Source organism: Corvus moneduloides, chromosome 1, assembly GCF_009650955.1.
Source record: "Corvus moneduloides isolate bCorMon1 chromosome 1, bCorMon1.pri, whole genome shotgun sequence".
Lineage (NCBI taxonomy): Eukaryota > Metazoa > Chordata > Aves > Passeriformes > Corvidae > Corvus > Corvus moneduloides.
This window is the reverse complement of record NC_045476.1, coordinates 155,063,539-155,082,251: the sequence shown is the minus strand read 5'-3', so window position 1 is coordinate 155,082,251 and position 18,713 is coordinate 155,063,539. Positions and strand designations below refer to the sequence as shown.

The window sequence follows — 18,713 nt, the reverse complement described above, 5'->3', positions numbered from 1 at the left end:
TAATTTTTAGAGTTACTCCTTTTAATGGCAGTTCTATGGATGAATAAATCTTCCCCCGTATCATCTCGTGTTATAAATCCATAGTTGTTTTTGACATTGTACCATTTCACAGTTCCTGTGATTTTAGTTGCTACAACTTCTCCTATCATGTGCTTGCGTGTTCGTTGTGGCTGTGTGTCCCGAGAGGCTGCTGCCTCGCCGACTCCAATGTCTCGGTCAGGCCCCCGCATTGCAGCTGCTCCGCGCTGCTCCGGCGCGTGTCTGGGCTCTGCGCGGCCCCGCGTTGCCATCACCGCTGGCCCCGCACCCTGCGAGCGGTTCTGCTCTGCCAACTCCACGCTGCTTTGAGAGCGGCCTCGTTTCAGCTCAGCGCTGCGCGGCTTCTCGTGTCGTTTTGGAAACCGCCGCTTCTCGCTCTACAGGGCTCTCCGAGCCGTGTGCTCAGAGCGGGCTTCCACGCCGACCCCCAGTTCCTGGCTGCTCGTGGGGCCGCCCCTCTGCTGCACGTGGCCCACGGCACCTGCGGCACCTGCGGCGTCGCTCCCTCACTCACAGTTGAGCAGCAGGGGACCCCAAGACAGTGATGGGGTCTGCGATAAGTCGCGCACTCCCGAGGGGGTCGGGCTCATCCAGTGCAGGCACCTCCGCTGGCACAGCTGCAGTCACACGCTCCTGGGATGGCTGCCGTGCGGTCTTGGCCACGGGATTACGGCCATCCTCTGCTCTAGGGGTAATGGGACCATACAAATGCTCCTGAAGAGCTTCACTGATTACAAGGGATCCACGGAGAGCTGCTATCACTAGTGCATGTTCTGTTTGATCCTTTATCTCACACAAGATCTCAGACCAAAAACACCCGTGACTAGTTCCAGGAGGATCAATATCAAAAAGTAAGTCTCGAGAAATATAAAAGAAATTTTTGAAAAGCCAGTTAAAAAATGTTTTAGATCTCCCGGAACAAATACTTTCTTGTTTTGTTGTTCAAGGATACCTTTAACTTCTAGATATATTTCTTTCTGTGGTTCAGAGAGCCGCATTTCCCATGATTCTTCCATAGTCCAGAGAGAATATCCAAACCAAGGTGAGAAGAGAGAGATCTAGAGTGGTTTTTACTCACAAATTTTCTGTTCTTAGGGATTGGTGTTCGCTCTGCTCACAATAGCCACCATTTGTTACAGCGGGGATGCTGCAACATGTGTATCAGACAACGAGGCCCGTGGAAAAGAAATATACATATAGGCTGATTCTTGATAGATGTTTCAGAGATGTTTACTTCTCCAGCCGCATGGCCGGGGCTCTGCTGAGGAACTGCTCAATCCCGGGACCCGAGGGTCCTTGCCCGCGCAGGGGAACACAAAACAACCAATGGGGAGCGAGGGTGACCAGGGGCAGGGAAACCCCGTGTCTCGCCCCCAGGGCCCCTCTCCCAGGGCCACATGGCAGGGGGGACAAACCCCAACAGGAGCCAACAAGGAAAGGCACCTGCTGGACCTCCTCTTGTGAATAGAGAAAGACTTGTGGGTGATGTCACAGTTGAAGGCTATCATGGGCACGGGGATCAGGAAATGACACAGTGACAAAAGATAAAGAAAAGGCAGAGATATTTCATAACTTCTTTGCTTCAGTCTTTAATAGTCAGACTGTTTATTCTCAGGGTACCGAGCTCCCTGAGCTGGAAGACAGGGAAAGTGAGCACGACGAAACCCCCATAATCCAAGGGCAATTGGTCAGTGACCTGCTACAGCACTTAGACAAACACAAGTCCATGGGGCCAGATGGGATCCACCAAAGAGTAGTGGGGGAGCTGGTGCAAGAGCTGACCAAGCCACTCTCCATCATTTATCACCAGTCCTGGCTCAACAGGGAGGTCTCAGTTGACTGGAAGGGAATCAATGTAACACCCATCTACAAGAAGGGCACGAAGGAGGATGTGGGGAGCTACAGGCTTGTCAGCCTAAATTCAGTGCCAGAGAAGGTTACAGAGCAGATCACCTTGAGTGCCATCACATGGCACATACAGGATAACCAGGGGATCAGGCCCAGCCAACATGGGTTTGTGGTGAATGGAGCTAAATTCAGCTGGCAGCTGCTCACCAGTGGTGTTTTCCAGCGCTTAGTATTGGGGCCAGTCCCATTTAATATCTTTATCTATGATATGGGTGAGGGAATCAAGGGCACCCTCAGTCAGTTTGCAAATGAATGTTGACACTGAGATACTGGTCCATGTCCAAAGAAGGGCAACAAAGCAGCTGGTGGAGCTGGGGGTGTTTAGCCTGCAGAAAAGAAGGCTCAGGGGGGACCTTATTGCTCTCTACAATTCCCTGCAAGGAGGTTGTAGCCAGAAGGGAGTTGCTCTCTTCTCCCAAGTGGCAGAACAAGACGAAACAGCCTAAAGTAGCACAAGGAAAGGTTTAGATTGGATATTAGGAAAAGTTTCTTCCCCAAAAATGTTATCAAGCATTGGAACAGGCTGCCCAGGGAAGTGGTTGAGTCAGTATTCCTGGAGGTATTTAAAAGACATGTCGATGCGGTACACATGAGTTAGCGGTGTAGTTCGCAGTGTGAGGTTTATGATTGGACTCCAAGCTCTTAAAGGTATTTTCCAACCTTAATGACTCTATGATTCTATCCTATGGTTCCAAGACGAAGGTATGACTGAAGGACCAAGAAGCAGATAAAAACTTGCATTGTTTGGAAGCTGGAATTCCATGACTTCAGGTAACAGGAATATAGGTCTGTTTTATCTTCTAGCTGTGCCTAGCTAAGAGTTTCAGAAACAGTTAGGGTGTTTGGTGATAAAATTCTGAGTGGGTATCTCAAGGCTATGGTATCTTTAGTATCAGTACTAAAGAAAGCACTGGTGTTAGTGGATTATGATGCTTCCCATGTGAAGCAGAAGAATCCATCCCTATTATCCATGTGAGTCTGCTGCTTGCCCAGAACCTAGATCACTGATGCTGCAGACAAATTGCCAACATTTACCCTGCCCTCCAAACTCTATCTCTTGCTGCCATCCCCTGTGGGACAGAAGTAACACAGCCAAGGGAAACCTTGAGCAGCTCAAATGGAAGAGAGAGTTCAGAGCAAACATGAGATGGCAGAAATCCCAGTGGTGGTCTCCTCAACCCTTGTAGTCAATGGAGAGAGCTGGATAGAAGATACAACCAGCACACTAATGCCTGTCTGCACAGCTGCTGTCACCAGCAAGACTTTGGTTTCTTTGCCTACAATGCCCCATTCAATGCAGATGGCCTGTTAAGAAGACATTAAAGCCACCTGACAAAAATAGCTCTGTGAAGAGATTACAATTCTAGTGAGGATGACTTTAAACTAAATTCACTGAACAATGGGGCCTTCACCCAGAGGTAAAGAAAGGAAGGATAAAAGTTTGTGTAAGAAAAGGCCACATGGGAAAGTTACACATTTCTGCTTGGAGGGAGGGCATGTGCAGGCTAACCTTGGGTGTCTGCGGACTAACACACAGAGCTTGGCCTACAAACAAGAAGAATTAGAAATTTATGCACAGTCAGAGTGTTCTGATCTCATCAGGATCACAAAGATTAAATGGGATAGGATCCGTTACTGGAACAGTGTCATGGAGGCTGTTCAAGGAGAACATGCAGTGGAGAAGAACGGCAGTTGTACTTTCTTACAAAGCATCTCCTTGTCTATGCTGAGGTCCAGTGTGAAACCAGAGGCTTATCTGATAGGACACTTCTGGTCAAAAGCAAAGGCAAAAGAAACATGAGCCATGCAGCAGCCTGGGCCTGTCACACACCATCTGTTCAAGGGGACGATGAAGTGGATAATGATGTATACAAACTACCAAAAACAACCCAGTTACCAGACTTAGTCCTCATTAGGGCCACATGGCATTGTGCAAGCAATACAGGGTGTTTCTAGGCTGCATCGGTGATAACTTTTTAATGCAAATGCTAGAGAGAACAAAAAAAGGTAATATCCTATGTGACCTGTGTACACAAACATGGAAGAAAAGTGGCAAATGTGGTCACAGATAGTAGCTTGGGAGCAGTGACCACAAGCTGGTTGTATTCAGGATCCAGAAGACAGGGAAGGTAAGAAGAAGAAATAGGACTAAGGATTTTATGCAAATGGCCTTTGCATTATACAGGAGATGGCTCAGCAGAATCTCCCAGGATGTTGAAGCAAAAGGTGCCAGCTTAGCTGGTAAATTTTTGTAGGAAACTTATTGCCAACTGAGGAATTAATAATAATCCTATTTTACAAGAAGATTGGTATTTAAGTAGAAGATTCACTGACTAAGCAAGGAGGTTATTAATGAACTGTAATGCAAAAGGACAGCATACAGCAAACAAAAAAAAAGAGTACAAAAGCACTACTTTGGCATTTAGGAACAATATTGAGAAAACCAAAGTACATTTAGAATGAAAACAAGTGATGAATGTAAACAGCAGCAAGACATAGTTGTGTAAATTCGGAGGAAATGTGAGAATGTTACTGAATGGAGGAGACAACCTAGTGGTTGTGCAGATGGAAAAGGTTGAAGTACCTAATACATTTTTGCCTCCATCTTCACAGGCAAAGATTACTCCTAGATTTGCAGATGTACCAGGATGGTTTGAGAAGACACAGTTTAGGGATAAGTTAGGAATGAGTTAGAACAGCTAATGTATTCAAATATATGAGGACAGACACAATTAATCTGTAAGTGCTGAAAGAGTCAGCTGATGTGTCACTAGACTGACTGTTACCTCCAAAAAAACATGATCATTGAGGCAGACGCCTGAAAACTGGAGAAAGGCTAGGACTGTGTCTGGCTTTAGAAAAGGCATAAGAAAGGCAACTGCAGGGCACTTAGCCTAACCCCAACCCCTGGAAGGATTGCATACCACATCCTTTTGGAATCCACCTCCAAACAAGCAGAGAACAAAAAGGTAATCAGCCACAATCAGCATGGACTCACAAAGGGCAGTTAATGCTTGATGAAACTGATAATTGCTTTCTGTGATGAACTGACCTGAAATGCAGATGTGGGGCGAGTGGTGGATGTAATCAAATGGTCTTTTGGGTAGAGTGAAAATTACTGGGCCAGCCAGTTCAGAGGGTAATGCTCACAGCAAACACCAGTTTGCCATCCAACTGGTAGCCTGTACCAAGAGATATATTGTAGCACTGAACAACAGAGATGAGTATGTTCAATATCCTCACCAAAGGCCTGGATGATGAAACCAAATGCACTCTCAGCAATCTTCTAGACATAACCAACCCAGCGGCATTTGACACATCAAGCAGTAGATATTTAATCAAGAAGAACCTTGAGGAAAATCAGAACTGGTAGTGCCAAGTTCAAGAAGAAGAGTTCTACAGCTTCTCTAGGGGCAGGACAATCCCAGGCATCAGTAGATGCTAGGAACTGACTATCCTTGTAGCAGCTCTCCCACGGTAGATGCCAAGTGAAATTTCAGGAAACGTTTTCACTGCTAATTAGCAAATTGGATACAGCTAGATTTGGAGCAGCGTGGCCAGCAGGACAACAAAAGTTACTCTTCCCCTCTATGAAGCACTGATTAGGCAATAGCTGAAATACTGCATCCCATATCAGACTCCCCAGCTCAAGAGGCATGTGTAGAAACCCAAGCCTGGGAAGGGGCCATGGGCTCATGACTGACAGAAGCTGAAGCAGCTGGGTTTTTGCAGACCCATAAACGTGAGGCTAAGAGAGGCAAAAAACTATTTGAAGAGTTACAAAAATGGTGGAGCCAAGCTTTTCTCAAGTAATGAAAACACACATCAAATTTTGGGGTTTTTTTCTGACAGTGCTATCAACTTAATGCTTTCTTTTTTAAGAAATAAAACATGCTTTGTTGTCTCTTATCCAGTATCTCCAATAATAAGCAGCCCACAATCACAACTTAGTTGACCATTTATATATCCCAGTTGGACCACATATCTGTTCTATGACACTGGTGATGGGGATATAAAAGACATTTTTATATTCACCAATCCACAAATCTCAAGAACTGATCTCAAAACTTTCAGATTCTGATCTACCAAAATAGTTAAAAAACCTACATTGTATTTTACTTAATTATCCAGGAAAACATTTTATCCCATTTGGTGCAGTTGAGATCAAAGCAGGTACTTCAGCTGAAATTTCAAGTTTATAGGAAGGGGTCCCAGCAAGTACTCACCCAGAGCTGTAGTTCACCTCCTCCCACCAGTACCACAAGATTTGTTATTTAGAACAAGTTAATAAGTTTTTTGGGGGCATTAAGGGAGAAAACTGACTGCAAAACAAGGATATAGCCAAAGATTCCTCCCTTTTTTGGTCCAAGTGGGTGTAGCTCTGCAAACTTCAAGTTGGATTTTATCTGCTAGTACCTAATTATTAAATGGTTTATGTGGTTTTGTATTATATGGATTTGAAGCAGGCTTTCAGATTAAGAATTTTTCAATTATATAACAATGCCCAGAGCAGGAGCTGTTCATTTACTTACTTTTTTAAATCATCAAATATATGAGTAAGAACAAAGAGAGAAATTATTAGATACCCTAAAAACTTTCCAAATACTAAAATTATGGAGGTGAAAGGTAGTTTTTAGATAGAATGATATTCCAAAATAGGGTTGAAACAGAAGATAAATATCATTTATTTAAAGCTCCGTAACCATTCAAGATAAATTTCAGGGTGCAGTAGTGCTTGTGGAGACTGGGTTTTCTATGCAGTTTATTTTCTGCTCCTTTCAGATATGGTACCTCAGATTAAAGACCCATCCAGCATATTCTCTTCTCTTTAACAGTGGCAGAAGCAAAAGGCTGGAGTAGGAATTTAATGAGCACCAAATAGAAAGATCTCTCCCTGTTTTTCACCATATACTTTCCCTATTACTAACAATTTGCAGTTTAGGGATTTACCAAGACAGTGACTGTATTTGAATCTTTGCATTTAACAGCTGTCAAGGATTTCTTCTTCTATTAATTTGTCTAGTACCTTTTTGAACTCATTAATGATTCTGGTCTCCATAACATCCTGTGGCAACTAATTCCACAATGTAATTATTTGCTGTGTAAAAAGTTACTTCCTTTTGTTGATTTAAAACCTGCTGCTGGATAATTTCATTAAATGGATCTTTATGTGACACATGGTGAACAAACACTTCTGTTCCATCCATGACTACACACTGCTATTAAAGTCACCTCTCACCCAAATTAACTGACAGTTTCTCCTTGAGCAGAAGCCACACCTGTGATCCTGTATAGGTGCTTTTTGCTTTAGCTGGATTTTTCCCTTACCATAAAACAATCTCTTCCTATTAAAAATTTACCAGGTAGATAACTGCTCAAATGAACTAGTATAAGGGGTTTGGGTCTGAGTTTTGTGGGGCTTGGAAATGGCCAAGTGTAAACTCATGCTGAGCTGTAACAACCATTACAACTACAGTGACCTATGCTGTGCACATAAACCTGGTTGATGGGATTTGTCTGATATTTGTTTATAAGCCTGACTGACGAAGGTGGCCAGGCATCTGCAAACCCTGATAGATTAAGGAGGATGACTCATTAAACTCAGGTCTAATTAGTTCATAGAGGGTTGGTAGAGACACACATAATGGCCAGATTCTCCCAAGACAGTGTTCAATGGTATTTCCATTTGCTCTGTCAGATTATATCTGCCTAGAGATACAACGTACTGCTGTCAGTGAGAGAAAAGGCAACACTGCTGAGCCTTCTCCCAAGGGCAAGTGACCAACCAACAACAGCCAACTCCGAGTTAGGCCAAAAGAAGGCAAGAAAGGGATTCCAAAGCCTAAGCAGGATGTAAGAGTTCGGGAAGCAAGAGAAAAGGCAGAGAAGCTGCCCACCAGCACTTAATGGAGCGGAGATGGTGGTGAGGGCTATGGCTCATCATTAGTGGAATTTAGCAGAGCACAGTAGGGAAAGGTGGGGTTGTTTTGTGAGGACTAAGGGCATACAGCGGGGTTGTTAATAGCTGCTCCAGAATCTCCCTCTTTCAACAGACAGTTTTACTGAAATGGACCAAACTGCCTCTAGCGCAGCCCAGCTTTTACCCGTATTCCTTGATCACCTCCAACTAAGCATAAAAATATCCATGGAGAAACATTTCAATTACAGCCCACACTTTCTATTACAACAATTATCACAACCCACAAAACCACACCCTGTAAGTTTTCCCTACCAGAGTTGCCATCTTCCCAGCAACTCTTGTAAACTCACCATTGCATTCAAGCCCTTGCTATCCAATCGTCTCCCCACAAAACAGACTGCAGGGGAAAAAACAGCATCATAACAGCTTTGAGCAGTGGATAAGTACCCAGTCGAACAAACACTGTGAGTCGTTCACACAGAAGCAGTGGCAGTGCAGTGAGGCACTAACGTTTGAAGAGTGCCAGAAGAGTAAAGACTAGCAACATCACTGAGCTTTAAATTTCTCTGGTTTTGTAGAATTTATCTGGTGTGGTATGTGTGAATACATGTTAACATGGGAACTTTACACTTTGCAAGGAAGCTTGAAGTGCATCTGATGTACATATTTTCTTAAGTGTTTTATAGTATTTTTCATTCACTGTCAGTGTAAACACAAAAGTCTAAGGACAAAAGAAATACTTCAGCTTGTTAAATCAGCTTGCTCAGGGTATGCACTTAGCTCAGATAAATAAGATGAGAAATTAGCTCAACTTGCCAATCTTTATTATCAAGTACACTGTTTGTAACTCACAGTAGGTTATCAACAATGGGGCCACTTTTGGGAGACACTGTGACATCTGGTATTGATTTCTGGCAAGATTTAGGTATTTTTTGAAACCTCCTCTTCAAATTGGAAAGATAATAAATAAAATGCATACATACTACTAGGCAGATTTTTTTTTTTTTATTTCATTAGGCACTAAAATGGGCATAGTTACATACTGCAGCACATCACAAACACAAAGAAGCCATGCTGCTACTTTTAAATCAAAGCACTACCTTCCCTCAACAGGAGCAATATGAAATGTGAGAGAGAAAAACTATTTGACATTTTCAGCACAGGTTGAGCATGTGTTAAAAATAATGAGAAACCCATTATTCGATTTAATGAAATAAATGTCAAAAAGTTGCTCTTAACTCCCAGCATCAAAAAATAAAGCAAAGAAATGTTCCCCATTTTAACAAAGGCCCCAAATACACAGTTCTGTAAAAGTGAAGACATTCACAACAAACCATACTGCAAAGTCATATGACTTTGGTCTATTCTAAATGACATGCGACACATTGCATGCACACTCCTGTTTACACCCAGTATTGAACAGTTCAACAAGAAAAAGTCCCAAATAATATAACTTATGAGGAAACTAGGAATGAGAGTAGCACCTTCCACTAACACCTTCTTAGCTAAAATTCTTTAATGAAAATATTAAAGAATTACATTACATTAAAGAATAACATTAAATTCTTTAATGTGGCAGTAGCAGCCACAAAAAAAAGTGTGATCTAGTTAATGCTGGAAGCAACATTGTATCTGTGATTCATTATAAATGCGCTAAGAATTTTGCTTAGGGAAAATCTGGGTAACTGGGTATTTTTATTGATAATATCAGTTTAAAAATACACTAGGAGAAAAAGTAAATGTTTTTAAATGAGTGACCTAACATTTAAAATTTTGGAGAAGGAATAGTAAAGTATCCAACACATACATATAATTTCTGGAAACAATTACAGTAATTAAAACAACACTCAATGTTTGGAGGGAGACATTTTATGGAAGGCATTCCAGAAACTGCCTCCCCACTGACACCGATCAACTTGGGTGTGTTCAATTAACAGGAGAAACTAATTTAAAGTAAAAACCCCCGCTGCTGAGAATCATCCAGCATTTACCACTCAACCTCCACCCCCTGGCTCCAAGGATTTAAATCCTTGGACTGTCAGCAGGAGCTTTCTAGATGAGATGATTAATTTGAAAGACTATTTTCACTACTGAGCAACTGAAACTACAATGCCAGTGTTTCCAATAATAAATTTCATCTACAAAAAAAAAAAAAAAAAAAAAAATCCACTATTTGAGATTAAGATAGCTTTTTAATCAGGCTATCTTACCTCAACACCTACCAGTTTCATTACATTTCAAAATTTTATCTTCTTTCTCTAGGCTAGGCTAAACCAGACAGAGTTAACTCACACTGACTCTGAAATGCCAACACTGCCTAGAAAAGTAGGGATCCAAATCACAGAGACTTATTTGCTCTATGTGTGACCTTCAGGAATTTCAGAAAAATTTCAGACTGCCAACTGCAATCTTCAGTTTTAAAATAAAATCATTAAAAATTGAATTCAAATAGCTTTGAATTCTTCAGGTAGAAAAAAAAATAAATCTCTTTACAGACAGTGATATGGGATGCTGTCCACACGACTGAGATCGTGGTTGAGCGAGACAGTAAATTCAGTTTCAGTACGTCTCGTATGAGATCAAAACCACCACAGCTGCATGACACATCGGTTGAGTGTAACCCACTCTGCCAATTCTAATTTTGCAGAGTTATGCTCCATCAGGTAGTGTCTGTCCTTCTGCAGCAAGAATACAGACAGCATAAGCAGTATCATGTGATCTGGCTTATTTGATGAGAATGTGGTACCAGGTGATTTGGTACTGCACAAATGCAGTGTTAATGAACACAGGACCACAGCCCAAAGTACAGAGTAAAACAATTTGTCAAGGTCAACCACACAAGCTGCGAGTAGACCTCAAAATTGCATCCAGTCTTCCTTAATCCTAGGCTAGTTTGCTACCTACTGGGCAGCACTGCTGCCCAACATAGCAAACACACTTTTCAAATTACAATGTGGTTCTCAGGACTTCTTTGGGCACATTTGTTCTTAATATTATCCCTGCTGCCACTGTATCTACAGAACTCCCAGTTCCATGTGATAGCCCTAGGTCCAGAACATTTCCTCTCATCCAAATCTTCACTGTAACCAGCTGTGGCCCCTGCTGCCCCACTCCTACCCACACAAGCCAAGGGCCATTTCAGCAACTACAGTGTTGACACTGCAAATATTTAGGAAAATGTTTAGCTTGACCAATGTAAGCAACCACAGTAAAGTCAAACAAACCTATGTCCATATGCAAGAGTTTCCAGGGCTTGTTCTCCAAAAAGCAGGACACATTTTTATGCTTGCTAGAAGACACTAAGACACATTACTGAGGATGTGCTATATAACCCACATAAAATAAAACTCTACTCCTACTTCTTTATATGCTGCTCACTAAAAAAGTATTTTAATCGCAGCTCCCAAATGTTGACAACATATAACTGTAGAGAACTACACACACAGATCACTAATTCTCGGAAAATAAAAGAGCAGCTGCCATCAAATGCTTAGCCCGACACATAGAGAGACACACAAAAAAGTAAAGCAAATATTACAAAGTAAATATTAGAAATGTGTTGAAATGCATCTTTGTCCCAGTTTCTGCAGGAAGCAGAGTACATGCCTACAACAGTGCTGTATTGTTTGAATTACTGTTTGGAGATGGCAGTAGGACAGAGCAAGAAATACACTATTGATCAGAAATTATATCAAAGAAATTGCACTGAAGAAACTTTAAAATACTAAAGAACTCCATAGCTAGCTAATGCTAGAAGTAAGTTTGCCTGTAAAAGTTTTAGTAAGTCCTGTGACATCATATATATATAGATGCAGAGGCCTAACTATAGAGCCACATATTATTTTCCTCTACTATCCTGCCCAAGTCATTATAAGGATTTGATCCAATGTCCATATTTTGCTGATTCTGTAAGATGAATGATGAGTCTGAAGTGGCTTCAATAGTCGATAGCAACTAAACAGGCTCTAAAGAGGAATTCCAATTAGAATTCAAGGTACCAAAATAACAGCCAAGAAGACATCCATTGTTTAAAAACAAAACTCTAAAGATGAAACAAGATATCCAAAAATCTATTTACTATTCAGTGGAAGAGAAGACACTGGCACAGGTACAACTTCTTTCACCAGGGTTTTGACTTGTTACTGCTGATGGTGCATTTCAGTACACTCTGAGTGAATTTCAAGATAGAACCATCTGCTTTTACAATTCTAGAGTCAGGATAAATGCAGCAAAAGACTACAAGAGTTCTTTTATTCTCCCAGCCAGCCCAAGAAAAGATATATCTATTCCACTAAACCCATTTTTCTGGTACTTCACAAAGACCTTCCTGAGCAATTTCTGTGCAGCAGAGGACTTTTTTGATAAAAAGAAGGTCTCAAAATTTTCATGGCTAGCAGACAATATTTCAGAATCAAGAAACACTGATGCACTGCACATGTCAGAGGAAATGCTCTGAGCTCAGCTGAACAGTGAAGGTCACAGTTGCAGATATGGGTATCATCAGTATCATCAGTTTGCCCTAAGACATGCTGTCATGACAGTGTAGCAAGAGGGAGAAAGAGGAGCAAAGCGCTTATTAAGAAAGTGTCAGCACCAAACAAGGCTGTTTGTTCGATGAAACTAGGAAGTTCCATGTCAAAAATTGTTTCACTGACAACACTGTAATGGATATCACAGTGTCAGTCACTGTCAGAGAGTCCCAAATCAGCTAAAACACATGAATCCCTTGGGATTCACAGTCTTCCTGGTACTTATCCCAACAGAAAACTAAGTTACAATCTGATTTTTAAGCACAGTCTTGTCTCTAACAGACAGCAGCAGTCACTGATGATCCTGCTGGCACTTGCCACGTACACTGGACTTGGTCATCACATTAGCTCTGCTGCCATAGCTGTGCCACAAGGATGGGAGCTGGCTGGAATCACATCCTCTGCTTGACCTTGCTGTTCCTTCAAAGACCGCGCTGCAAGTGGAGCTACCACTGCAGAAGTGTTTTGTTGCTTTAGTTTGCTTTGTCAAAACTTGGACATATTGGCAGAACCTTCTCCAGTAGGACTCCTGGCCTACAAATCTATGCTGGCAGAGGCTGGTTAACAAAGGTAAGTCCCACTCATTTTTATGAGACCAAGGAAGACCATCCAAATCACTACAGCATTGTACTACGAGTTTTAAGTGAAGAAACTAGAATTCTGCTATATAGGTTACAAATCAAACAAGGACCATGGATTTAACTGTACAGCAGTTTTAAACAGGATTCTTTCCTTTTCTGCAGAGGCTTTTAGATCACTCACAAGCTGCACGCTTGGAATATGACCTACGTCACTGAAGGGAATTATCCCTCTGCAGGTTTGCCACTAAGGTAACAGACCCCAACACTAAGTAATCTGCTCTAAATTACTGAATGCAGTGAACAAGCATCCCCTCCTATTCATACTCCAATGAACTGACTGGTCTAAAGGAAAGAACTATTCTAAAAAATACAAAACTATTCTAAGAGTAGCTCCTGTATATCCTGTAGAAACAAAACCACTCTTGTACAAGGAACATGGTGCACCCCTCATCTTTGCAAAGGAAGAATGAACACTTGACAAGGTGTGAAGTCACACAGGCATGAATGACCAACACATCCAGACTTCAAATCCTCTCAAGACATACACTTACATCAGTTGTATGTAGTAGTTTTACAGACAAAACCCAACAACGAACAATTTAATTTTACTTCCTGCATTCAAACTATGATTATCTTTGAATTAAATTACAATTATAATTGCTCAAATCAGTTTCCATGCAGGATAATCAGAAAACAAAGATGTCAGCAGCATGGTGATAGACATGATTCACCAAGAACAACGTGGGAAAGCTCTAGCAGAAGTAGGGATAAAACCCAAGCACCAACACAACATCTAGTACTTCCATCTTTTCTTCAACTCAACACCACCTCCTTTCTAGCACTCTTTCAACCAGTCTCTTGCCCATCTGTCTACATGATCTCAAGACTTACAAAGCCCATGTCCTTTAACTTTTTGTCTGCCTCTTCTCATTCTGAGTGCTTCCTTCTCTTCGTTTTTTTCTCAAATATGTCTCTTCTGTGTTTCTTCCACCTCACTAAGGTTTGGATTTCATCCTGTCACAGTGCTCAGGTTTAGCAAAAGGCAGACACGATTCAAGCAAGACAAACCAATGTTTGGCAAAACAGTAACTTACAAAAGGAAGCACTAAGCAATCTTTGCCAGAGATGCCATCACCACATTCAACAATTTCCTGTCACCTGCAAAAGAAACAAAATAGCCCAGGTTCCCTTTCCCTAAAGGAGAAGAAAAGAGAGGTGACAATAATGTAACATTAGAAGTTAGTTTTGTCTTCCTTGTTCTCTACTTTGATCTACAATACATTGTAATTCATTTTATCTAGAGAAGTCTGGGGACTTCAGAAAATATACCCCAGCTTCAGAAAATTTACAGTCCCAAAGAAACCAAATGCTTGAAAAGCTGAGAGACTGCTCAGTCCACCACCACCATCCCTGCTAATCCAGAGAGCAGAGTGGGAGTGAGGAAGCAGGCACAATTGTTGAAATGAAGTACGAGGCGACGGTACAGGAAAACGAAAAGAACTTATGAAAAATTAGGGCATAGCCAAACCTGCAGGAACCAAGAGCCATGACCCAAGAAGCAAGAACAGGAGGACACAATAAATCAAATTACAATGCCAAGAACAACTTTGCTTGAACGTTGTGCTCATTAAATAAATTCAATAAAATACCTGTCCGTAGGCTATGATCACCCCCTGCTCACATTAGCCACTTCCTCACAGAGCATGCACAGTAAAATGAGTGCAAAATTACATGCAGAAGAGAGAATGCAAAGCCAATGACTACACAGTTAGGTTGTTACATATATGGGAAATGTCAATTTTTTATTGTTCACAGTGTATAAAAACGAGCACCTGGCATACTGTTCACTTTATGGATTTACCACCTAGAACCCATTCTCCACACAGATATGAAATATAATCAAATATCTTGACTCTGTGTGTGGATTGTCTTCCTGCACACTGGGTGAAAGAATCTGTGTTTGGGACAACACAAATAGCATTCTGGCTATTTGAGAACTCTCTCAGAGCAGGGAACACTTGATTCTGGGTCCTAATCATTTGGGTCCATTTCAAGAGTATAAAAAATTCTGCAAGAGATACTGCAGCTCCATCAGTCATTTGTTGTTACACTAAAAATAAGAGTGCTGTCTGGACTTTGCATGGAAAGGACCTGAATATTGGCTAGTTTCTTTTTAAAATACCCATTAAAAACGAAAGAAGAAGAAGAAGCAGCAGAAGCCCAGTCATTACACAGGTACAAGAAAATCCAGTGGCACAGGGAGTTTCCACAGACAAAGGATTTCCCACAGCCTATTGTTGGAAACACTGTGATTCAATCGCTCAATTCTTGCTCAACAGGCTGCTGATTCAACCAGAAGAGGATGCTGGTATGTCTCGCCTTCTGCATTCCACCTACTGCAGCCTAAATCAACAAAAAAACTGGCTTTGAGAAAACATGTGACTGTATCTCATGCTAGTTTCTAGTTATTTACATTACAATCCTTTGGTTGTACAATATCATCTTTTTGTCAATGCCATTTAAAGGTACACATAGTAAAATAATATATCAGGAATTTTAACTGCTGCTGTCTCTTTATCTTGCTAAATTCCAGCTGGACATTTCACTAGAAGCAGCTGGTTACAACGTGAAACACAGACTCTAACACACTTTCTGATTCACTGCTGTATACCTAAACTAAAGAACAGAAAAATCATCAACATACAAACTTAGAAAATAATCAGATAAAATGTGTTTTGCAGCTGGAGACAAATCCTGTTAACACTGTCTATGAAGGACAGTCTGCTTGTGAAAATTAATGACCTGCTGCAACTCCCCAAAGCCCTCAGGTAAGGAATTCAGATGGAACCAGGGAGCAAGTCAGTGGAGGCTATTTTAAACCCAAGCCACTCTACAGCTACTTCCAGGTGCAGCGCTAAATTCAGCAACAGTATCTGTTTCCCAGAAGCAGATTTTAAGCTGTCTCTGACAGGTAACTGGAGATGGGCAGTGCAGTTCCAGAGGCATAGCATGAAGCTAGCCTCCAAAATAAAGCATGAGTTGTTATTTTTCAGAGAACAGACTGTAACTCTGTTCTGCAGCAAAAGTTATATACATTTCTTTTTCATACTTGCAAAGGTTTGTTCAGGATGCTGGCAGGGGAAAGTACAGACAATTCCCTAGAGTGAAGTAGGAAGCAGAGACAGGAGAAGTGTGGCTAGAGGCTAACAGATCAGCCATTACCAAATTTATAATCATGTAGACTCTAAAATATGTTAAATATCTTGGAACTGCAATTTCAAAACCTTAGGACTGAAATAACAGGAAATGAGCTTGTTTCAACAACACAAATAAGCTACATTAGTGAAAAAAAGGGGAGAAAAGGAAAACCAACTCTTCCAGGTGTATTTTTTTGCACACCAGCACAGATATGCACACAACAAATATTCAATCCTAAAAATCACAAATGTATCACTGCCCTACCAAAACTGACAAAAATACCTTCACTTCAGGGATGCAGTTACACCTGTGCTCAACCTAAAATACCATGAGTGATCTGAAATAAACAGGATTTGAGTGCTTTATTGGTGAAGGCATAGACTTGCTCTTTATAGTCCTAAACTTGAAAAAAATGTGTTTTGCTGATAGATGACAATAACAAAATAAGTTAAAAAGTCATTGTTAAAAATTACTTGAAATTCCAATTATAACAATAAGACATCAAATATTTAACAGCTTTTAATCAAAATATAAACCAACTACGTTTCACTTAAGTCTGGATATATATCATTAGTCTCTAACAATGAGGACTATGTTACGATGTACTAGGGAAGCTTTAAAAATCACGAGTAGTCCAAATAAAAGGAAAAAGTTCTGAACCATCCAATATAAACTAGGAGGTCTGCAATTACAGTGACATCTGAAGTAAATTGTATATTTAAAGACTAAATGAGGAACAGTGCCTGTATTTATTTCTGTCCAACACTTGCTGATGTAGACATACTTTTGAACTCCTTTTAAACATGTATATTTAATTATTTGAATGAAGATTTTTCAGTTAAGCATCTCATCAGATGATTTTAAAAAATATTAATGGAAAACCTTTCTACAACAGAAAAACCATGTAGGCATCTCAACAGCACTAGCGGGAAAAGCATTGCTTTGCTCTCCTTTTACTGCTTTTAAAAGAACAAAAAGCAATAGCAAGATGATAGCAAGGCAGGTTTAATTGAAAAGCTCTGCTACCTTAACATTTTGCTAAACAGATTTCCCACCCCGAACGGAAATCAGGGATGTGCTTTTGCCTTTTCTAGAGAAATCCATACAAAAGCGACACTGAGAAGTCTCTGGGCAGACACACAGAGCAGGTCTCTCAGGAAGTTGAGTTCTTCGGGCACAATGTGGCCTGAAACTGAGGTCCGGCCGCCCTGGACCTGCCCCCTCCCTGCCCGGCTCTGCCACGGAGCCGCCGCTCGCTCCCGCCGGGCCGGGAACGCGCCGAGCCCGGGACGGGAACGCGCCGAACCAAGCGCGGGAACGCGCCGAGCCCGGGACGGGACGGGACGGGACGGGACGGGACGGACAGCGCGCGGCCGCGGCGCACCCTGGCGGCCACTGCCAGCGCCGCCGCCGCCGCCACCGCGCCCGGAGTTCGTCCGTCCTTGGTCCGTCCTTTGTCCGTCCTTTGTCCGGGGGCACAGCGAGACCCTGGTTCATTAAGCGAGCAATCCGCCAGCTCACCCTTTACAAGCACCAGCCAAGTCAGGTGGCAGGAAGGCAGTGGGAAGCAGGCTTTAAAATACCGGTTCTCTACAGCCACAGCCATCAGTCTGTTCCTGAAATCAGCTGCCTCACCCATGAGCACTTCCATCTTCCACAACACATGAGGTGGGATCACCTGAGAGTAGGGTGTCTTAACCACAGTGCCCTCAACCATTTCCAGAGCACTACTCATCCCATATTCCCAATGGTGTGAGTTTGGTGGGGAGAAATTTTAAGTTCTGCCACCCTGTAGCAAGCTGGGGAAAAAAAATTATTAGTTGTACTGGTAACTTCAGTATTTTATACCTGCCAAAGAGCTGTCTTTCCAATTACATATTGTTTAAATGTAACATTTGTGTCTTTTAAAAGATACTATTTAAATAAGGATATGTTTTCATAACTTTATGAGAAGATATAATTTACCTGACTTATGGTTTCTTCAAATGCTTTTATATAATGATTAAGTTCTCTGTCCATTGTAGCATATTCTAACATGACTTTTTCCACAATGTTAACATCTTCTTCATCATCTGCAAAATAAAATATGTGGGACATGGGTGATCAATTGTATTATTTTCAGGCAGCATTTTTTCTTTACAAATATTTTATTTACAAGAATTCATGTTAGGAATATCTAAAGCATTTTTAAGTCTCAGCAGGTGTTTTCAAGCTACTCAAACATACACTTTTTTTCCTATTTTGCAACTGTAATCTTTGACATTTCTTGGGTAACTTGAACAAACAGCTTACTCAGAAAGACACTTCCCTGGCTTCATGTGAACAAGAGAGAGTATGTGTAATTTCATCTACCAACACCTAGTCATTAGGCAATCAGGATATTTTCTGCAAAAGTTGTATTTCATGACTCATCACATTGCCTCAGAAATAGTCAGAAGAAACTTAAATGCCCTCTCAGTACAGTATAGTTCACAGCTATAATTAGACCCCTTATCCCCAATAAACACAGCTACAGGAAAATCAAAATAGAGCCAGCAT

At 41.5% G+C, this 18,713-nt stretch overlaps 1 protein-coding gene across 1 annotated transcript in view; it reads right to left on the bottom strand.

The window, feature by feature from the left end:
- The window catches only part of NSMCE2 (NSE2 (MMS21) homolog, SMC5-SMC6 complex SUMO ligase), a 132,900-nt gene that overhangs the window by 85,067 nt on the left and 29,120 nt on the right, over positions 1–18,713 (bottom strand). Inside the window, exon 3 of the mRNA XM_032133170.1 lies at positions 18,141–18,247. Coding sequence (XP_031989061.1) covers positions 18,141–18,247 — 107 coding nt within the window. The remainder of the gene's footprint in view (positions 1–18,140; positions 18,248–18,713) is intronic.